This window comes from Oryx dammah, unplaced genomic scaffold (genome assembly GCF_014754425.2).
Source record: "Oryx dammah isolate SB20612 unplaced genomic scaffold, SCBI_Odam_1.1 HiC_scaffold_1, whole genome shotgun sequence".
In the NCBI taxonomy this organism is placed as follows: domain Eukaryota; kingdom Metazoa; phylum Chordata; class Mammalia; order Artiodactyla; family Bovidae; genus Oryx; species Oryx dammah.
This window is the reverse complement of record NW_024070185.1, coordinates 89,599,853-89,622,579: the sequence shown is the minus strand read 5'-3', so window position 1 is coordinate 89,622,579 and position 22,727 is coordinate 89,599,853. Positions and strand designations below refer to the sequence as shown.

The 22,727-nt window shown below is 41.9% G+C and overlaps 1 protein-coding gene across 2 annotated transcripts; it reads left to right on the top strand.

Moving 5' to 3' along the window:
- Nucleotides 1-6,680: 6,680 nt before the first annotated feature.
- On the top strand, nucleotides 6,681-19,903 carry ALDOB (aldolase, fructose-bisphosphate B). Of its 2 annotated transcripts, XM_040240778.1 has the most exons (10): nucleotides 6,681-6,962; nucleotides 8,266-8,370; nucleotides 11,721-11,842; nucleotides 12,686-12,897; nucleotides 13,928-13,982; nucleotides 14,274-14,434; nucleotides 15,332-15,415; nucleotides 16,257-16,431; nucleotides 16,848-17,047; nucleotides 19,366-19,903. In XM_040240778.1, exons 3-10 carry the CDS (start codon nucleotides 11,731-11,733, stop codon nucleotides 19,459-19,461), a joined length of 1,095 nt encoding a protein of 364 aa, XP_040096712.1. In that variant the 5' UTR covers nucleotides 6,681-6,962; nucleotides 8,266-8,370; nucleotides 11,721-11,730; the 3' UTR covers nucleotides 19,462-19,903. The 2 variants fall into 2 exon arrangements, with proteins under 2 accessions (XP_040096712.1, XP_040096705.1); XM_040240771.1 differs by lacking the exon at nucleotides 8,266-8,370 and having other exon boundaries at nucleotides 6,684-6,962.
- Nucleotides 19,904-22,727: the final 2,824 nt, after the last annotated feature.

The following is a 22,727-nucleotide window of genomic DNA, read 5'->3' as shown; positions in this document are numbered from 1 at the left end:
ATAGACAGAGAGAAAGGAATTTGGAGAATGTGGGGAGGAGAAAGAATGATTATGCTGACAGCAATATCTGCTATTTATCCAGTACCTAATTTTTGTTCGGCATTATACTTAGCTCCTTTTGTTCATTATTCAATCCAATCCTCCAACAATGTTGTAGGCTAAGTTTTAGTATCCTTTTGCTACTGAGGAAACCAAGGCTCAGCAAAGTTAGAGAACTTGCCCAAAGTAACACAGCCAGAAAGCTGTGAAATTCAGTGCCAGTTCTAGATGACTTTAGAGTGCAAATTCATAATGACTAAATTATATTGACTCGCCAAGAAAATGTATGACTGGACTTCAGAAAGGCAGAGTATTGAGCTTTTAAGTGACTAGATTTATTACCTGGGAAGCTCAGTGACCCTCTTCTTCCTTTCTGTGAGAGGGTAGGTGGCACTGAGGTGGCCACTAAGCCGCTGACTGGCCTGACAGCTGCATATGCTGGTTGGCTGCCTGCCCCTCAGTGTCTGGGCCTTTTGTTCAGCTTTCTTGGAAAATGTGATTCTGGATCTGGTCAGCCTGGCACTTTTCATTCCGAAAGAGTGCTGAGGTGGGATAAAACAAACCCAAAGAGCAGGGGAATAAGAGACAAAGGATTAGAACCACCCAGTTTCTTTCATACACAGCAGTATTTTGAGACACTCTAGTCAATAAATAACCCATTTCAACAATACTTCCCCAAAGAAAATTTTCTATGGTCTTATTCAAGTTTCTCATCTTGCTGTTTAAAACCATTTCCTTTGTTTTAGGACAACTGTGTGCGTAAAACACATGCAATTTCAGGGGACAAGACCTCAGAATATTAGAGCTAGAAGTGACCCCCTCCTTCACTGTGCAGATCGTGAGCTCAAGGTCCCAGGATGACTTTAGAGTCACAGATCTATATGTCAGTCGTTTCCCTGATGCTTTACTAATGGTGTAATAACTCTTTAGCCAGAGACAGGATCAACTCTGTCCCCTAAAACGCTGCCTACCCTGGTGATGGATGTAGTGGGGATTAAATGAAGTGTTCTACCTGAAGTGCCTAGAAAAGGTCCTGTAAGAAGTAAATGCTCAACAAATGCCTGTGCGCTTTCTTGGGCCATGTTATTTGTCTATTCAGGGTAGAGCTAAGGCCAGAGCCTTGTTGTCTGATTCTCCAGTGTGTGTGTGTGTGTGTGTGTGTGTGTGTGTGTACATGCTGCAGAGCAGTGTGATGTCTGCTTCCTTGAAGTAACATGAGTTACTACCCTTTCTAATTCTATTGGGGTTATGATATTCCAAGCACTTTTTTAGATGCTATTGTTCAATTAGTGCAACAAAATGGTAAAGTTGGTAGACAGGGGTAGTATCACTGGATCCACTTTCCACATCAGGGAAGGCGGACTGGGAGAACGTCATTTCCTTCAGTCCTGTGGCTAGTCAGGGGTGCAGTTAGATCACTAGGTAGTTTTACTAAAGAGATAAGGGAGAGTGAAAGAAATACTAAGCTGGAGGTCATAAATGACATAAGTGACTGATAATTCTGATTAGATAGAAAAAAAAAATGGACTTTGAGATGATTGAGCAAAAGACCAAGCGAAAACACTGACAAAGCAGTAAACAACCCACTGTGAGGGACTGGGGAAAATTAACAGTGGTGGTCACTGCTGACCACAGAGGAACTTTCCTATCAGATAAGTACTGGTTACTCAGCAGTTCTGAAATTCTCCAGTCCATTCTTTCCAATTCACTTTGCCTCGACGGCATCCTAACTGCACACACACTCTTCTTCAGACAAGAAAACAGAAAACTTTTTTAAAAAATCATATTTCAGTTTCAATTTTACTCTCTAGTCTCAAGGTAGTGGTATTCTAAACCCTAGAATTTGGATTGCTTTAAATTTATTCATCTGGGATATATGAACATACACAGGTACTCCAGTCTTCCTAAAATACACAGAGTTCACAGAGTCGGACACGACTGAAGCGACTTAGCAACAGCAGCAAGCATGATAATGATACAGAAGAAATTCACCATGAGAACATGAAAGACAATCCCTGACTCTTCCATCCCCACATCTGCTGCACCCAGTGGCTCTTGACTCTGGGCTTCATTCTGGTGCCCTAAGTTTATACCCTCAGATTCTGAGCTTTTTGAAAACCCACCACATGTCTTTCATAAGCTGACCTGTAATACTCTGTGAATATACCAAATATCACTGGATTGTACACTTTAAACAAGTGAATTGTATGGCATGTAAATTCTCTTTCAATCAAGTTGTTACATTAATAAAGGGACCATAAAAGAATTGAAAGCACAATCTTAGATATGTGCACACCCATTTTTATAGCAGCATTATTCAAAATAGCCAAAAGGTGAAAGCAGCTCAAGTGTCCAGAGACCAATGAATAGAATAGCAAAATGTGATATCTATACTTATCTATGTCTATATCTATAATCTGTATCTATAAATGTGTTATATGATATGTATACACACACTGGAATATTATGCAGCCTTTAAAAATTAAAAAACAATATTTTTGGCTGTGTTGAGTCTTTGTTACTGTGTGCGGGCTTTCTCTAATTGCAGAGAGCAGGGGCTACTCTCTCATTGCAGTCTTTGGGCTTCTCTTTGCAGTGGCTTCTCTTGTCACAGAGCACAGACTCTAGAGCAGCAGGTCCTCAGTAGCTGTGGCGCGTGGGTTCAGTAGTTGTGGAGCACGGAGTTAGTTGCCTTGTGGTATGTGAATCTTACCAGAGCGGGGATTGAACCCATATCCTCTGCACTGGCAGACAGACTCTCAACCACTGAACCACCAGGGAAGTCCTATACAGCCTTTAAAAAGAAGGAAAATCTGACATGTGCTACCACATGGATGAAACTTGAGGATATTATACTAAGTGAATAAGCCAGTCACAAAAATACAAAACTAAATCATTCCACTTGTATGATACCTCCAGTACTCTTGCCTGGAAATTCCCATGGACGGAGGACCCTGGTGGGCTGCAGTCCATGGGGTCGATAAGAGTCAGACACGACTGACCCACTTCACTTTCACTTTTCATTGTCATGCATTGGAGAAGGAAATGGCAACCCACTCCAGTGTTCTTGCCTGGAGAATCCCAGGGACAGGGGAGCCTGGTGGGCTGCCGTCTATGGGGTCGCACAGAGTCAGACACGACTGAAGGGACTTAGCAGCAGCAGCAGCAGAGTAAACTCAGAGCCAGGAAGTAGAAAGATAGTTTCCAGGGGCTGTAGACGGAGAAGTGGAGAATGGTTGTCTAACGGATACAAAGTATTAGTTTTGTAAGATGAGAAGAGTTCTATAGATTGGATACACAGCAGTGTGAATGCATCAAACACTAATGAGCACTGCTGCTGCTGCTAAGTCGCTTCAGTCCTGTCCGACTCTGTGTGACCCCATAGACTGCAGCCCACCAGGCTCCCCCGCCCCTGGGATTCTCCAGGCAAGAACACTGGAGTGGGTTGCCATGTCCTTCTGCAATGCATGAAAGTGAAAAGTGAAAGTGAAGTCGCTCAGTTGTGTCCGACTCTTAGCAGCTGCATGGACTGCAGCCTACCAGGCTCCTCCGTCCGTGGGATTTTCCAGGCAAGAATACTGGAGTGGGGTGCCATTGCCTTCTCCCACTACTGAACACTTAAAAATGGTTAAGATGCTATATTTTATATTATGTTTGTTTTACCACACTTTTTTAAAAGGGGAGATGGGGCTGTGGTTCATGTGTACTGTTTAAGGGGAGCTGCAGCCTGGTTGCCTGTGAAATTCCAGTAAACAGTGATAGAAGAACTTTCAGAATCTAATACAGTTTTAGAAGAAAGTAATGGTCATGTTCTACGCCTTAATAATTTCAAAGTTCTCAGAGATAAGAATTATAAGACAGTTAGTCTAGACTTTTCTGACATTGATAGGAAAGGATACATGTATTTATTAATTCATGTATCACAAACATTGAGTGTGTGCCTACTGTGTTTGAGGCATGGTGCTGATTGCTGGGAAGACAGTGGCAAGGTGTCACTGCCCCAACCCACATAGGTTCTACAGTCTGATGGGCTGAATCAATTGATATGGAATATGACTTGTAAAAGTCCAGAATGTCTAGACTTTTCATTTGTGTATTTTATAGAGTCTTTCATGAGCACTGCAGTAACAGCCACCACTACAACTATCTCTTGATACCTTCATATACATTTTCTTACTACTTGGTTTGATTTGATTCTGACCTCAACCTGCTCCTCCCACCTCTTAGATTATAAGTTTCTTGAGAACAGGCCAGTCTTATTCATTTTATATTTGCTACAAACGTGTATCCTCTATGAAAAGTCCCTACAGCGAACAAAGTGCTATTCACCCAGAACCTCAGTAACAATTTTGTGAACTATGCTGAGATAACACTGCCCTGTCACTGGGACCAAAATAGTGACTGCTGCTTTCAGGGTCCTGAACCCATCCCAGCCACCAAAGTGGGTTGTAATACATAAGGAAATGTCTGTCCTACAAATTAGGAAAGATGTTTTAAAATATGTTGAGGGACTTCCCTGGTGGTCCAGTGACTGGGACTTCACACTCCCAATGCAAGGGCCCAGGTTTGATCCCTGGTCAGGGAACTGGATCCCATATGCCGCACCTAAGAGTTCAAGTGCTGAAGCTATAGTTCCCTCATGCTGCAACTAACACCTGGCACAGACAAATTTAAAAAAAAAAAATGTTTATCCATGTTGATCCATCCCTGGTTCTTCCTTGCATTATGAAGATTTGGCCCCATTTTACAAAGTTCTTTTTCTGTAACATTACTAATCCTACAGTGAGTATAACCTGAGAAACACAAGATTTATTTGCATGTGCAAGTTTGTAGACCCAGACCTCATACTATGCATGAGCTCATTTAACTCATGTAAAATCGTATTCAGGCTAGAAGTATCCAGAGTGGGGAAAGAGTGAAAGAAATTAGGCAGTTGTTGGAAGTTTTGAAAGTAGTGATCTGGAATGATGCCATCTTATTATTGCCTATGAGAAGAGTCTGAAGTCAGAGGCCTTTAAATCAGAATTATATATTCAGATCCAGTTATTTAGTGAAATAACTGTACTAAATTCCTAGTTGTATGTTATTTCATTCATCTTCATAATCAGTTTCTGATGGAGGCATTACCAGCTCATTTTACAGACAGTAAAACTGAGGACTAACGAGATTGGGAGATTCCACAATGTTCCACAGCCTCCCAGTTCATATATCATGACATCTCAATTTTAATATTTTACTGAGTTAAGAGATTTTAAAAAACTGTAAATAGTCTGTGTTTCACAGGAGTTGCTGGTTCTATAAGATCCAGTAAGCGTCACTCTTGCTTTCCTGAACTTTGAGCTTCAGTTGCACGTCAGACCATGGAGGTGGCCAAATGCTGATGCCATGAGCAGCAGCAGGCGGCACCACTCGGGGGCAGATGAATCCACGCACCTCCGTCACGCCTGGCCATTCTGCTGTTCACGTGAAGCGACGCTCAGCAGATCAGGGCCACCATGGTCTGCAAACACAAGTCATTCTTCCCTGATTAATGCAGATTTAATGTCCAAGGTTACAAACTGCTGGGAGGTGGAGAGGGAGAGAGCAAATCTCTGCAGTTTGAGGTCAACAAAACGTAAGCAGCTCGCCCTGACTTGGAGTGAGACAGGTACTCCGTGTACCTTTCCTGTGACTTAAGGCAAGTTACTTAATCTCTCTGAGCCAGAGTTCCTTGTCCAGAAAATGGGGCTAATAAACCTTTCCTGAGAGAGGTGCTAGAATAGAGATCATACATGAAAAGAATCAAGTGCATCATAAAACTTCAAAAAAGAGCTATTATTATTGTTATTGTTGTCATTATTACAACAATTAGTCCTAGTAGCTCTGCTTCTTTCCCCTTCATTTCCTTGGTATTTCCCTCACTATAGTATTGTACTGTATACCACAGAGCACTTTGGTTTTGAGGGTTTTTTCCTCCATTATGAGTTATTTCAAAGGAGAACGTTTCTGAGAATTATACTTTTCCTGTGATCATGATCATTGCATTATTTTTAGATTTCCCCACAAATTTTGCCTCTTTCATTATTTAACTTAGGAAGCATACACTATTTTTATTTGCCTTCTCTTGAATTAGTTTGGGTTTAATACTCAGATTAAAAAAAAAAAAAAAACACCCTGTAGAATGAACTAGTCCTCAGACAGTGCTGTAACTAGGGGAGCTGATGGCTTACATCAATCACTTTGAGTTTTATTCTAGTTTTTACCAACTTTAAAGACAAAAATATAAAGGTTGAGAGAGAATAAGACTAAAGAGACATTGTGTTCTGACATTAAAAGCATCGGGGAGCCCAGCTTGGTTTGAGGCACTGGGAAGGATCTTTGAGTGTTTCCTCTATGCAGGCACTTTACAAACTCAATGCTCTTGTGAAGTTCAGATCCCACTTTACAGAGGAGGAAATTCAGGCTCAGAGAAGTGAAAATAACCTTGACCAAGGTCATGTGTGTGGTAAGTACTGGAGCTGAGCTAACATGCTTCCCAGTTTTCCTTGGTGGACTCTGGAGCCCAGTCATCTACTCGGTGCATGACTGCTCCTCATCCTTTGTCTGTGTTTCCTCATTTGTAAAATAGAGAATCTGGATTGAGAACTGCGAGGGCTCCAGATGTCCCTTATAGTGTTAACACTCTGAGTACAGAGGGTGTGTGAGCATGATTAGAAGGATTGGCTGTTTATGAGCCAATCAGAGTTACTGGTTAAACACCTCTCTACCAGGCCAAGGTGGGAAGGAGAGGCTAAAAGTTAGGGGAAAAAAAAAAAAACAACAACAAACCAACTTGGGTGAGAAGTCTATAAAAACTGGGTGTTGCCGAAAGTTCATCCTATTTGGCAGCTGCTGCCTCATCCACAGCTTCTGATAGATCTAAGAGGACTCTCCTCACTCAAACTGTAAGTAAAGAACCTCCTTTGTCTACCTGGAGAATACCAGGGAGTCAGAGGCTAGTGATAGCACTAAGCACAGAGAGGAACGTTTGTTGGCTTTTGTTTTCATAAAAAGTGTGATGGTGGCTGAAAGTGCAGTGATCTGTTGAAATGATTGCTTTCCTCTCTACCTATCCTGGTAGATCCAGACAGATCCAGTTACCAGCAGTCCCTGTCAGAGGGCTTTTTTGAGTCTTTGGCTTAGGAGAAACAGAGTGAATAGTCCTATTTGGTTAGATTCTACTCAGTTTTTTAAATGCCTGCTCATTTCTGCTCCCTGCATAACAACTGCTTATTCCAATGATTTATTTACATATCTATCTCCTTATGTAATTTTCTTCATTCTCTTCCCACACCTATTAATACTTGCACTGAAGTTTCTTTGTCACAGAAATGAACTCTTGGCTTGTTTTTCCCTTCGTCTGCACCCACGGCTCAAATGAGAAAATGGAACAGGCATCACAGAGCATAGTTGTCCTTTGATTATGAATTGTCAAACATTTCCCTTATTTGATACTTTCTATAACATTTCCTACTATAGAAAACGTATGAAAATCCTACAGCTTAAGATATTCAAAATCAAAATCTGCTGATGTATTTTGCCATATTTGTTCTACTATCTGAAGAATAGGCATGTTGTGAGGATATGTTGCCTTTTAAAATAAACTTCTCTTTAAATAGTTGGGGCTTCCCCAGTCACTCAGATGGTAAAGAATCTGCATGCAATGCAGGAAACCCAGGTTCCATCCCTGGGTCTAGGAGATTATAGGGACCTGGAGTTCCATTAGCTGATGTGGATCCAGCAGGGGCTCCTGCTCTGCTGCCACCATCACTTGAAGCAAGGTTCATCTGCAGATGATCCAGGCCCAGGCTAGGCCTGAGGTGCTGGGTTAGGGAACAGAGTATAGTTGCTGTAAATCTAGGGTTCCCATGGTTTAGGTGTCAGTTTAGAGGAAAGAGCAACACTCAGGTCTCTGTGTGAGCTGCTCAACGTGTATTCAAAGGCACCAGGGATCGGGCTGCTTTAGAGCATCTCACTGGACTTGTCACTCTGGAATCAGATACATAACAAAGCTGTGGGCACGTTCCTGCGTCTGTATGTGAAAGTGCCAAATGCAGTGCCTGACAATCATGGGCTCCCAGTGAATAAGCCCCTCATGTCTTCTTGAAAATCCACCTGCCTTGTACATGGAGAAGCAAATGAATTCTCTACACCCTTATATTCTCCAGGAGTTAAATATTGATATTTTACACATTATTATATTTTCAGAGAGTCTCTTTAAAGAAGGCAGAAAGAACTATATAATAGGGTTTCATCTGTTATTCTGCTAAAGAAGGATTGGAAAAAGAATTCCAAGTCATAAGCCAGTAGAATGTGAGTTACAGTCCTAAAACATCACAACTTAGAAGGGGTATCAGACACATTCTCCCTGGGCCTGAATTTCCTCATCTCTAAAGTTAGCAAAGTTGATACAGATACCTCTGAGTTCACTCGTAGCTCTGTTTTCTGTAGTTACCTTCTATTCATGTATGTTTGTGCTCGCAACCTTCTCCCAGATTTGCATATGTATTACCTGATAATATGGGGCTTCCCTGGTGGCTCAGGTAAAGAACCTGCCTGCAATGCAGGAGACCCGGGTTTGATCCCTGAGTCAGGAAGATCCCCTAGAGAAGGGAATGGCAACCCACTATAGTATTCTTGCCTGAAGAATTCCATGGACAGAGGTACAGCCCATGGGTCCACTAAAAGTCAGACATGACTGAGCAAGTAACACTTTCACTTATACCTGTTAATATATTGTGTTTAGTAAATAATGTAATATATAAACTTATTCACTGAGAAATAAAACATTAAAAAAAAACCATAAAGTGAATTACGAGAGTCACTCCACCCTATTTCATTCCCCAGAAGTAAGCTCAGGGTGGTTATTCTCTGCTTATATAGACCCATAAACAGTATGTGTGCATACCACTTTTGTTTAATTTAAAAAAGAGTGACATTATGTATTGCATACTTTTCTGAAACTTGCCTTTATTTTTTTTAATCGTATAATGTAAACAACTTCCTATCACACTTTTTAAAAAGTTGGCATGAGATCTCAGTAAGCAGAAGCTTAGGGACACAGAAATCATTCTCTATCATTACCCACTTCCAGCTGGCCTCCTCTCATCCAGTGGTGAACATTAGCCTGTGACTCTGTTTTATGATTAACAGAGAAGCAATATTTGTGCTGATGTGGTACAGAACTTTAATCCCTCTGTAGATGTTTAACTTCTCGTAAACAGTATTGGTTCGATTTGACCTTTTCTCTGTTTTACTTTTTAGTTGAGTCAGCATACCCAGCCTGATGAAAATCACTTGGTAGTAAACAGAAATATGGAAGTCCCTTAGGAAATTATTTTTTTATTAAAAAATGAGAAATACTGATTCCAGACATTTTCATAAAGTCTTATAAAAAGCATCCTCATGTTTATTATGTGATTCCACAAATACATTCTAAGCAACTGCAACAAGTAGGTTGCTCACAGGTCACATGTGATCCATCTTGCAGTGAGACAACCAGAACAGATATTATAGCCATTTAATCCATAGTAAGCTAAGACTCAGAAAAGTTATCAATTTGCCCATGGTCCCAGTGAGGAAGAGGCAGAGCTGGTCCTTGAACCCAGGTCTGTCTGATCTACTTCTGTGTAAATGTATCAGATATTTATGAATTGGTAATGTGGTGTGGGGTTAATGATACATAGCTCAAGGATTTTTGGTACTCTGGGGGGAATCACCAAGGACATTAGAGTCACCTATAGGCCAGTTCCTTTCTCCAGTCTCACTGTTTATGTGGAAGAGGGAGTATTCCTCCTTATCCCAACATGTGCCTTATTAGCTATTTGTCCTGGGACAAATAATTAAACTATCTTACATTTTTTTCTTATCTATTATATGGCAGAGGGTGCAGAAAAGGGAGAAGCCTGGCTACCTTTTGAGATTATTGTGAGGAGTGCACTTTATAGTGCATGTAAAGCAATTAGCAGAGTGCATGGCAGTAAATAGCATTTGCTATTATTGGGCTATGTTTTTCTTTTGTTTTATTAAAGAAACATTATTATTATTATTATTATTATTTTGGTATTTTTCAGCTCCTTTACGACAGGAGAAAACTTTAGAGGAGAAATCTAAACTGACAGAGAAAATTTGTACTTTGGCTTGAAGTTCACCAACCTCAGGCTGTCTTAAATCTGACATGAAGGTCTGGAGATCAGGTCCAAAGCTAACAGTCCCTGACTACAATTTAGGAACTAATATATAAACAGGGGGAACACTCTCTTCGGGTGGCTGGGATATAAAGGACATTGGAAAATTATCTTCTTTGTGATTATTGCCCACTACCTGTCCTGGTACCCCAGTGACAGCATTGTGGTTCTGTTCTTGGGGTTAAGTGTTGAAACGAGAGTAGCCACAGTGAGTTCCATCAGTTATACCTTCTCAGGAATTAGTTCAGTAGCCACTGACTTCTCTATCAAGGAATAGAATACTGACAACTTGCTTTGAAAAGACACCGAAAATATCAAGATTGGTTTGCCATGAGAAGGACAACTGGGTGGGGGACTGCCTCATCCTAGGTGGGACCTTGGACAAGTCAGTTAGCCTCTCCAAGTCTTAGCTTGTTCATTAATTAATGAAGATAATACTTGTCCTTGTTATCTCATTGTTGAATGGATGGAATGAGAAGTGAGGAGTCCCTTAGTTTCCAGGAAGTAGAAAGCAGACACAGGGCATCTACACTGTGTGTGAGTATATGAGGGGAGAGGAGACAGGGGAAAGGAGGAGACCACAGGGTAATCTTCACTGCCATTTTTTTCTTTGATAATCCAACCTATTCTAACATCCAAGGTGAGAGTCCTATAAGCTTGCATTTTCAAGACTAGCCCTCAGTGGCAGCAAACAGGAGCAATGATCCCCTTTAGATGACCACTACTGAGAAGTTGCTTGGGTAGGGGATTTTTGAGCCAGAGTCTGTCCTTGCCAAAGCAGTGAAGCTGAGAATTATCGGAGCAGGAACCATCACATGACGTTGGCATCCTTAGAGGCCAATGTCCAGCCCAGAGGTTAGGAAAAATCCTCCCTGTCTGCCCCAAATAGGCTCACAGGTGGTCGAAGATAAGAAAAAGGAGACGCACTCCACCCTCTATGTCCCAAAGCTGAAGAGAAGTTAAATTCAAGGCCAAATGACAGCTTCTCCTCTTAAGCTTGCTGCCTAGACAATACTCTGGTGAGACTATAGGCGAACAGAGTAAAGTTAGGAATGGCCACAAAGGTGGAAAGCTTCACTATCCTGGCCTCAAAGTCAGCCAAGGCCCCTGATGGCACCAGGAATCCACAGAATAGAGAGAGAGTCAATTACTGCCATGATCCCTGTTTGTCAGATTTAAGCAGATCACTCATTAGGTGGCTGAGTTTTAAGATCAGTCATCTCAGTGATTTCCTGAAAGACATTCTGTTTAGGATCACCATGACATTTGGCATCCCACCTTCATCCATTATGGCTAATTGCAACTACTTAGGCTTCAAAACAGAACAGACCTCATTTGTTTAGCTAGTTGTAGAAATGGGCCAGAAGTGTCAGAGGTGCCTATGGGGCTTTTCTGCACACATGCTGTCTTGGGCATGAATCCATGTGAAAGACCCACAGTTCAATTCACAACTAACTGTCCTACACTCTTTTCCAGACCTGTCACCATGGCCCACCAGTTTCCAGCCCTCACTTCCGAACAGAAGAAGGCACTCTCAGAAACTGCCCGACGCATTGTTGCCAATGGGAAGGGGATCCTGGCTGCAGATGAGTCTGTAGGTGAGTGTAGGAAACATCACACTCCAACATCCTCCTGATTCTCCACTTAGCAAAGGCAACGTGATCATATTCTCTCTCCTCTCAGAGGAAATAAAGGTTTATGTACACAGGAGGGGGAACAGAAGACTCAGTAAGCACAGACCTTTTGTGTCTTGTCATTCCAGAAGACAGATTTCTGAAAACCAAGTGAATAGGCTCAAGTCCTACATCCAAGTTGTAGCAGGCTAGGAACTCAGTAAGCAGGATGAGACCTCTGCTGCTGATGAGAAGTCAGCGTAAAGCCAGCCAAGGATGGGCGGTGAGAGCAGCAAAGTGTCAGCGTCAGGAATGGGGCAGAGCTTGTGACTGAGAGCAGCTCAGGATGGCACAAGGGAGGGCCTCAACGGCCCCCCGATAAAATGACAGGAGTCAGAGAAGTCAAGAGCCTGCCTAACCCCTCCTTCCACTGTCTATACATCCGGTCGGATCAGGGCTGGACCACGGGAGGGTTAAAGAGGCCTGAGGGCCTTGCAGCCCCATTTGTGCCCAATGGTGGCATACACCTCGATGACACGTCCAGCACATGTGCTTCCTCACCAGCATCGTGACAGCAGCCAGGTCTTTTCCTGGGGAGACGAAAAAAGAGAGAGGAGCTCTGAGTGACTCAGTCATGCCCAACTCTTTGGGACCCCGTGGACTGCAGTCCACCAGGCTCCTCTGTCCCTGAGATTGTCAGGAGCTCTGAAGATCTGAATAAATAAAGAGCATTGCTGTCCATCCTGGTGAGGATCAGTGGTTGGTATGGAGGGGGTTGGCAGGGAAGCACCAGCCTGCTCCTTATGCTGCCTTCACCGGCCCATGTAGGCACGATGGGGAACCGCCTGCAAAGGATCAAGGTGGAGAACACGGAAGAGAACCGCCGGCAGTTCCGCGAGCTCCTGTTCACTGTGGACAGCTCCGTCAGCCAGAGCATCGGGGGTGTGATCCTCTTCCATGAGACCCTCTACCAGAAGGACGGCCAGGGAAAGCTGTTCAGAGACATCCTCAAGGAAAAAGGGATCGTGGTGGGAATCAAGGTGAATACATCTCACTCCCGTCTCACCACAGCCACATTCACAACACAGAGGTTGGGACAGGGCCAACACGAGGAGCACTCTCATCATCTAATTGCTCTTCTCACTCCTTTCCTTCCTCACCATCCCACTGAGAAACAGATCCTCTTCTTGACCTTTCCAGTACCTTCTTCTTTCAACCATTTTCCTACAAAGAACTTAATCACTTTGTGTCTCCATTTTCTCATTCTAAAAATGGGAATAATAGTACTTTCCTCATAAAGTTCTTATAAAAATAAAGTGAGCTTGTAAAACAGTGCCTGTCACACCATTATTATTTAGTTCATGATAGTTATTACTGTTAAAACACTTAACTGTTCTACCGTAACTAGGTCTTCCAAAACTTCAAGAACTTCTCAAGAGTGATCATCCGTATTTGTTGAGTGCTTACAACTCCAGGCACTCATTTACTCCTCACAACCTCTAGAGATAGACTCAATTATTATCCCTATTTTAGAGATGAGGCAAGAAAACAGAATTACAGGGAGCAGTATAACTTGTCCACAGCAAGGCAAAATTGGAGCCAGTTCAAACCCAGACTGCTGCCTCTTGGGCTCATGACCATCGCCTCTGTTATGTTGACAGTAGAGGCTGCATCCCTATTCCTCTTAGCTCCTGTAACAACATAGGGCTTGATATGTGCAGTGCTCGATAAATGTCTCTCGAGTAAATGAATGAATCATTTAAAGGAAGTGGCTCTTATACGGGCACCTCTTCCTCTCAGGTGCTATCAGATTACTTCTTGCTTCTCAAGCTCCAGGCCTGTGCTTTCCATACTTTCCATCCTCTTAGGGTTGATACTCTTACACTGTTCTTTCCAGAGAACTTCACTTCTACTGTGAACTGAATTGTGTCCCCTCAATGACTAACGTACCTTCCTATTTCAACTCCTTGGTTTGTGAAAGATGAGAACTACTATTTAGCACCAGGGGCTCTGCTTGTATTTTCCAGGGACACCTGACACCTGCTAATTGTTAATTATTTATATTCACAGTTAGATCAAGGAGTTGCTCCACTTGCAGGAACAAACAAAGAAACCACCGTTCAAGGTGAGGATTTTGCCCACTGATATGAATCATGCCAATATATGCCAGAAATGAAGACAAGCAAAGAAGTGATGGAGGGAAACAAACTGTGAATATCACACTAGTTTTAGAGCCACACAGCTGTTCTTCAGCCACAGCTACTCTATTTAAGAACTGTATGCCCTCAGGCTAGTCACTTAAATATTCTGAGTCTCCATTAAAGTGAGATAGCAATATCTACTTTGCAGAATAGTTGTGGGAATTAAAGTAGACACTGCACATAAAATGCTTATCTTTCTCCCTCATGACTTGCAGGGCTTGATGGCCTTTCTGAACGCTGTGCTCAGTATAAGAAAGATGGTGCTGACTTTGGGAAGTGGCGTGCTGTGCTGAAGATTGACAACCAGTGTCCATCCCATCTTGCTATCCAGGAAAACGCCAACACTCTCGCCCGCTATGCCAGCATCTGTCAGCAGGTGCTCTTCCTTACCCTTGCCCTCATATAGTAGGCAAGAGTTTTCTTCAAAGCCCAACTTTCTAATTTTACTGTGACCATACATGATCTTCCTTTTCTCTCACCACTGTAATCTGATGGCTTTTTTTTTTTTTTTTTTTACTACTTATACTAGGTGTGGTAGAGTAACATTTGGTGCCACAAGGAATCAAATGAATCCAAAAGGCAAACATAATCAAGTGTGGCCTTCTACCAAAGCACCGTAAGCTGAGTCTTGAAAGCAATCATCTCTTGAGGCCAGGGCATTCGCATGTCTATGCCCCACTGTGGCCAAGGACATGATCCTCTTAATCCCCAGCTCAATGGTGACAGCCTTGATCTGTTTCCAAATCAAATAATTTGTTAGAGGATGGTAGCTTGATGCTAAAGTTTCCAATCTGTTGCAAAGTGCCTCTGGGATCCAACTTAAGTCTGATTGCTTGTGTGGGTACAGTGCTGGGGTTACCAGAATTGTGGGCACTTGGAGCTTCCCAGTCAGAATTGAAAACATTGCTTGAATTCCTTAGTTAACCCATACGAGAGGCATCTTTATCGGTGATTTAAGCTTGCCTGCCCTAAAAGGATGACATATAGGTTCTGAGGTAGTAGAATAGTCTCTAGAATGATATACAGAAATAGAGCTTGCATTTACTGTACCCCATTTCAAGGAAAACTTTTTTTTCCCCCTCACTGTTCTTTTCTGGCTAAACCACAGATGCTCATTAGATACCGCATTAAATTTATTTTCATTGACTTCAAGTCATTTATATGATATTTCTCCATAAGGGCTTCACCCTTTACCAGTTGGAATGTTAAATATCTTAAGGAAAAGATCCCAGTGAACAGAGCTTCATTCTGTCCCCTCCATTTTTCTCTTTAGAATGGTCTGGTACCCATTGTTGAACCAGAGGTAATTCCTGATGGCAGCCATGACATGGAACACTGCCAGTATGTTACTGAGAAGGTAAGTCTTAAACATAAAGATGGCAATGCCAGTTAAAAAATCTGTTTTAAAGTAACAGTTGTTACTTATATATCAGCTGTTACATGTGAGGTATTCTACGGTTAGAATCATTATGTAGTGTTGAGAAGGTAAGGAGGTATTATCAAACCCTCCACTTTGGGGGGCACATGGTACACTCTTTGTGAAAAAGCAGATCTGCATTACCAAGGCTAGGGTTTAAGCATCTATATTCCCAGTTGTGGGACCTGGGGCAAGTCATATTATCTTTTTGGACCTCATTTCCATTATGTTTAAGAGATTTTAAAATGAGATGAGGGTTCCATGAGAAAATGTAATTAGAAGGTGATTTTTTCACATATGACTTTCTAAATTAGCCATGTACATCTGTAAGAAAGTCCTCAGTTTCTCCACTTGCAAAATGAGGTGGACTGAAATGAGCTCTGAAAGCACTCCTGTCTCTAAAATTTATATTTTTATGATCACTCAGCTTCAATGGGGATAGAGAATGGAGGCTGATTTGGATGTCCCCAGCAAATTAAATCAAGGCAGACTCAACTGACCAAAGGAAGTAATGGGAAGGAAGCAGTGAGGGGCTTCTGGGAAGCAGAGCCATCCAGGTAGTCCATGCAGTGAGCAGTTAGGGGAGGGGCAGCAGGGACAGGCTGGCTTGGCTATGATTTGCAGGCATCACTCTGATTGAGCCTGAGGGCTGGTTGGAAGCTTCGGGCAAGCAATGTGTGGGAATTCCTTCATCCTCCTTCCCTGCAGTGTAGAAGTGCCATGGTCAGATGACTCTATGGCTGGCTCTGGGTTTCACCTATGTGGGTCTTTTGTCCTTCAGGTCCTGGCTGCTGTATACAAGGCCCTGAATGACCATCACGTTTACTTGGAGGGCACCCTGTTGAAGCCCAACATGGTGACTGCTGGACATGCCTGCACCAAGAAGTATACTCCAGAGCAGGTGGCAATGGCCACAGTTACAGCTCTCCACCGTACCGTTCCTGCAGCTGTGCCTGGTAAGATTTTCTTTCTTCTCTAACTTGAGGTCTTAGTCCTCACTCTTTGAAGGAGTGCCAGAAGCATTTGCATATGTCCAGGACTCTCCTTCCAGCCATGAAACAGATCTGTGCTATCTCACAGGTAGCCAACACTTCCCCCTCAAACTCCATGATGCCACCTATCCTGAGTCCATCAAAATAACATACAATCCATTGATTTCCTTGACATTTCACTGCCCTTTTATTCACTAAATCCCTTCCCTCCTCAGCCCAGCTAGCCTCAGCAGAGGCAAGCTAATTTCTCCAACCTAGACCCATGCAAATCAAGTGGGGAAAAGATTGAGACATGATGTTTCTTTTAGGCTGCTTGCTTGCTTTCTCAAGCAGGGTACACAGCCAAGATTAGTGGAGTGGAATGTCTTCTCTCCTTCCAGGCATCTGCTTTTTGTCTGGTGGCATGAGTGAAGAGGATGCTACTCTCAACCTCAATGCTATCAACCTTTGCCCTCTACCAAAGCCCTGGAAACTAAGTTTCTCTTATGGACGGGCCCTGCAGGCCAGTGCACTGGCTGCATGGGGTGGCAAGGCTGAAAACAAGAAGGCAACCCAGGAGGCCTTTATGAAGCGGGCCCTGGTAAGACACTTCTTCTTATGTACTTAATCAAGTGGATACTTGGGACCTGGCTCTCATTGCTTTCTTCAGGCCATGATGGACTCCAGAGAGTGTCTACCAGGTATTTGAAATTGTGATATTAGAGCTTAGTAGGAAAGTCAAGGCTGGAGAGAGTTTTGAACTCTCCACACAGGGAGTATAATTGATGTTAGTAGATTGAAAGACAATTTCCACAGAGACACTTTAGAGGGACAATGAGAGGGCCGAGGAATGAACATAGGATAGCTTTCATTTTGAGAAGATGAAGAGGAGAAGCCACCAAGATAAGCAATGATTATATATATTAAGATGAACTAAGGATTCTAGGAACAAACAGAACGAAGTTTCAAAGGGTCAATAACAGCACCCTACAAAGAGGTTAAAAATTAAGGTGGGAAAAGGCTTTGGAGATACTGGCATTGAAGGGCATATCAATGACCCTCAACAAAACGGGTTCAATAAAGAAAAGATACCCATTCAAGATGCTTGTCAGGAAAAGACTCAGAAAGATTACCAGGAACAATGAGGACAAAGAAGGGTCTTATTCAACTACTAATATTCCTTTTTGAGTACCTATGAACCAAGGATTGGGGTGAACAAAGCAGACACAGCCAGTGCCTTCAGGGGACTTAGAGTTTAGCCAAATAGGAAAGAGCTTGGCATGTTTAAATGCAAAGCAGAAGGATCCAGAAGAGAGATAAAAGATTAGGAAAGGACAGAAACTTAGAGGAAACAGTGCTACATGAGACAAAATGTTAAATACATTTTGTGGCAGAGTTGGTCTTAGCAAGGAGGGAAGAGATAGCAAAAAAGAAACAGAATGAGTTTGGAATCAAGTCTGTGGAGGTGGAGAGATGCAGTGGTTGATCACTGATTACAGGTGACGGCATCTGTTGAGAGTGATAAGGGAATGGAGATTTTGGTCTTCACAGTGGGGAATTTGGAATAGTTGTTGAAGTAGTTGCTAGGAAATTGACCAGAGGTTATGGCCAAGCATCAAGCCAGGTGCAGTTGAAATGAATTTGTTTGGTACATTAAGTTAGATTCTGAATGTTCCCAACAGCATGTAGGATGATTCAGATCAGCCTAAATGGGAAAGAGCAGTGTTGAAGAATCAGAGTTTAACAGGGAGATGGAACAAATTTGAGTGATAGCCTTATCCAGCTTGCTGCTGATGATGAGAGGGGAGCCTGGGCAAAGAATCAGGCGTAGCCAAAATTTTGATGATAAGGCACTAAAGGAAACGAAGGCTACAGAGAAGCTAAAAACATCATCTCAGAGGTGTAAGAGAGGTGTGAGATTTTAGAGGTAGTGCTTTACCTTTTGGTGATGATGAGTGTGGCTCTGCTGGTGTGTGGCTGATGAGGTGGGAAGATACAGCAAATATGATGAAGGGATTATGCAAGTAAGGGTTAGCCATACAAAAGAAGGGATGCTAAGCTTGTCATCTAGAACAGTGGTTCTCAAGCTTGAGCATGCATCCAAATCACTTGAAAGGTATGTTAAAATGCAGGTGGCTGTACCCAGCCACTGAGTTTCTGATTCAGAAGATCTGGGGTTAAGCTGGAGAATTTCCATTTCTAACAAGTGCTTAATTATGTCCATGAAACCTAACTTCGAAAATCATTATAGATGTAGCAATAAGTCCTGGAGAGACCAGAAAATGGCAACAGTGACTTGAAGACAGGTACTGTTAAGTGGCATTTGAGTGTTATGACAGGTTTCATAATTCTGAAGTCAACTTTAATTGGAATTTACACAGGGTATCAGATGATATTACAATAACAACTACATAAAAATTATATATCCTTGTGGACAAATATATGTAGAAAATATAAAACTTATTAAATTTTTTTTTCTTTTTGCTATAGTGAAGCTTCAGCTACACTTGCCTGATGTTTGGCAATATGTCTGGTCATTTTCCTAGCAGACTACTCAACTACTATTTCAAGGTTCCCAAATTGGATCTGAGATTTCCTTTTCCCTATCACTGTATGAGTGAGAAGTTTCTCAATTTTAATTTCTAGGATGGTTGTTGCAGTATTGCTGGTGCTAAAAAGAAACCTTCTTAGTTACACAGAGTTCAGGCTTGCCTGAGAAATGCTCAGAAAACTGGGATTTTAAAAAGGAAGTAAGGATAAAAGCATAAAAGGAAGAAATGGTATCAGCAGCAATATTTAGCAAAACCACTGTATGGAAGAAAAATCTACATGAAGGTGTAGCTGGTTTCAAATGAGAAGCAAAGAGGATGAAGCTCAGGTTGCTCTAACTCGGTCTCCTCTCTCACACTTGTGTTTTAGGCTAACAGCCAGGCAGCCAAAGGACAGTATGTTCACATGGGCTCTTCTGGCTCTGCTTCCACCCAGTCGCTCTTCACTGCCAGCTATACCTACTAGAACCCGAGGCTGACCAGCTTGGCTCTGGCGCTCTAGGCGTCTTGGTAGGAGGGCTGAAAGGAAACAATGACTTTTCGACTGACCCTGGAAATTAGATGAAATTAGGTTGCAAACTGCTGGAAACACAACACATGTTAATTTCTTAGACACAAGTGGAAAAAAATCAGTTATGGAAACAAATCTGAATATCAGGGATCTGATGAAATCTCACCCAATGGTTTCCTTACAACGCTTCTAGCTCCCCACACCCCAAAGTGTCTATCTAAGGAAAGAACAGACTTTTAAAGCAGAACCAGCTCTCCATCCAGATCACCAAATGAAACACCTCCCAAGCCGAGTGCAGAGAAGCTCATCTTATTAAACAGTCTTAGCAGTGGTAGGTTATGAAGGAGACAGCTGCAACCAAAAAATGAAATAAAATGTTCTACAAACCTTTGGTTCATATCAGGTTTTACTTTGTGCTCTTGCTTTCAAAGGACTTGATACATTTCATTACCTTTGACTCTACAGACCTGACTGCCATTAGTGTCAGGATCCTCAGTACTGGTTACTTGTTGGATTAACCTGGCAAAATTAAAAAACCCAGGATGCTCAGGCCACGCTCCAGCCAAGTTTGAGAACTACCAAGCTAGATTTCAAGTTTGAGGATATTTAGAAATGAAGGCTATTCATAATGTGAAGCAAGCTACATTGTAAAATGTTTCCAAACAACATATGGAGTGTAATAAAGGAATCACTGTGACGCTGATGCTTGGAACATTCCTCATCAAATGGCACAGGTTTGGTGACACAGGACTGCATCTTCCTCTGCACATCCAAGCACACCACGTAGTTTTGCAGGAAGTAATATTCACATAATTATGCTTATTGGCTTCTGATTTTCAGAATTAACCTATAAAAGCATTAAAGACAACCATAGTTACGAGAGAGAATTTAATTATAACTTTGGACAATGTAATAGTAATGATTTTGGTGAAAAAAAAATAATGTTTTAGCTGAGAGGAGCTGAGAAATTCAAGGGGGAGAAGATGTGGAGGAAAGCAAAGAAAACAGTAATTTACTTAATGGGGAGTCGGGCTACTACTTGAAATTGATGGATTAAGAAGTAGTGCTTGAAAAAAAAAGTGCTTTGAGTCTATTAAAATACAAGGGAAATGGATTTAATCATTAAAATATTCCTACCTATAACAAAAATATAGGAGAAGGTAGTAAACTAAATTCTTTGTCTGGAAGACAAAGTTTTCTAAATATTACTTAGAGTGGATAAATTAGGAAGTAGAGGTATAAACATATGATTTAGAGGAATAAGACAGAATTAATTCAAAGGGACTTCTGAGGGAAAAGACTTGGGAATGAGACACAGGGAAGATGTTTACTTATGTGCTTCTACAGTGTTTGAGTGTTTCTTTCCATGTGGCTGTATTACTTTTCTAAAAATAACTACTAATATATTCATATAAACAATTCAAACCTACTTAGAGGTTATTTAATCCGAGGCTCTCATTTTACAGATGATAAAACCAAATCTAGAGAAATTAAATTATTTGAGACAGTCATACATTTAGGGGTTTAGGGTAAAGCTGAGAGATTAGAATTTAGGTCTTTTTCTCCTATAATGGACACATGGTCAGGGAAGAAGGTAAGGACAGGGCAATAGACTGTGTTCAGTACCTGTGCCACCAGGACTATTGATCTTTTAGATTTCTTTTTGCATTCATCTACTCAGTCATCAGCAAGTAGTTGATGTGCTAAACTGTCCTAAATGCTGGTAACACTTGATGTGACAAAGCTTTCCTGCCAGAAATTTTTTATCTAGAGCTTATTCAGCTTCCCTAGTGGCTCAGACAGTAAAGAATCTGCTTGCAATGCAGAAGACATGGGTTTGATCCTGGTGTTGGAAAGATCCACTGGAGAAGGAAATCACTACCCACTCCAGTGTTCTTGCCAGGACAGAGGAGCCTGGCAGGCTACAGTCCATGGGACTGCAAAGAGTCAGACATGACTTGAGAGACTAACATTTTCATTTATTCAGCATCACTGACCCTAAGTTGTAAAGAAACCTCTCAGATTCTCATTTATGGTTGGGTAGAAATTTATAATCAAGGTTGAGCTATTTATATCTTTTGGTCAAGGCTGAATTACATTACACTGTGGGTGAGGATTTATATAATGAATTTTCCCTGGCTATCTGATGTATTTTCCTGACTGTAGTTGTCTTTGAATTCTCAACCCCAGTAATTTCCTTCACTCACAGTAATATGAAGACAAATGTTACAAACTTCAGTTCCTATTAACTGTGTGGTCACTGAGTGAATGTATTAGTTGTGTCCTAGTTTTTGGTACACTGTCAGATTTATTCTAGGAGTTATTGAAAGTCTACTAAAAATATAACCTGGTACCAGGCACTGAAAGTAAGTAAGAAAAGTTTCAGCTTTAGAGTAGCTATGTTATTTGCATACCAAGCAATTAAATTTGAGTAGTTAAGCCAGAAACACAAATGCCACTGACTGTGGGTTGGGAAGTGGGGAGGAGAGTCTATCAATATGGCTGGGTGCAGAAAGGGAGGAGGTGACATTTAGTTTGGACATCACAGGATGGCAAAAGCAAAGGAACTCTTAGAAAAGGAACTGCCTTTGTATAAGGAAACATTTGAATAATTCACTGGGAGGAGATAAGACTTCGAAGGCATAAGTAGCAAAAGCTCAGGCCACAAAATAATTACTGAATGCTGGAAGGAATAATAAAAAGGAATTTGGTTTTGCTATGAAAAGGAAGAGGGAGAGAAGTGAGGGAAGAGGCTGGGAAATGAGAGACAGGAAAGAGAAGGCAGGGAAAAGCTAGGGCAATGTGGAATTGTGGAATGTCTAAAAGACTTCTGAGAAGGAGAGAAATATCAATCAATCTAAACCTATTAGTCTTCTTGAGAGCAAGGGCTGAGTTTCACATATGAGTCCACATAATCCTTCACAAAACCAAGATGCTGAGATGATTCATAATGTGAATTGATTTAGCAGAAGCCAACTGTAACAATGAGAATATATGCTTCTAGAAACTTGCAGAAATCTTGAAGCAGGCTTTGGGCAAATCAGGAATGGGACTTCTAGACCATATGGTCTAGCTGTGCTGGGGTAAGAGTCTCCAGCTGACACTGAGATTTCATTCACAGCAACAATGGAGGAAACTGGCATCCAGTGTGCTAGGGAATCCTTCAAGGTCACATAACCTGTAGTGAGACTTAGGCTGGTATGATCTGCAAAGTCCTATGG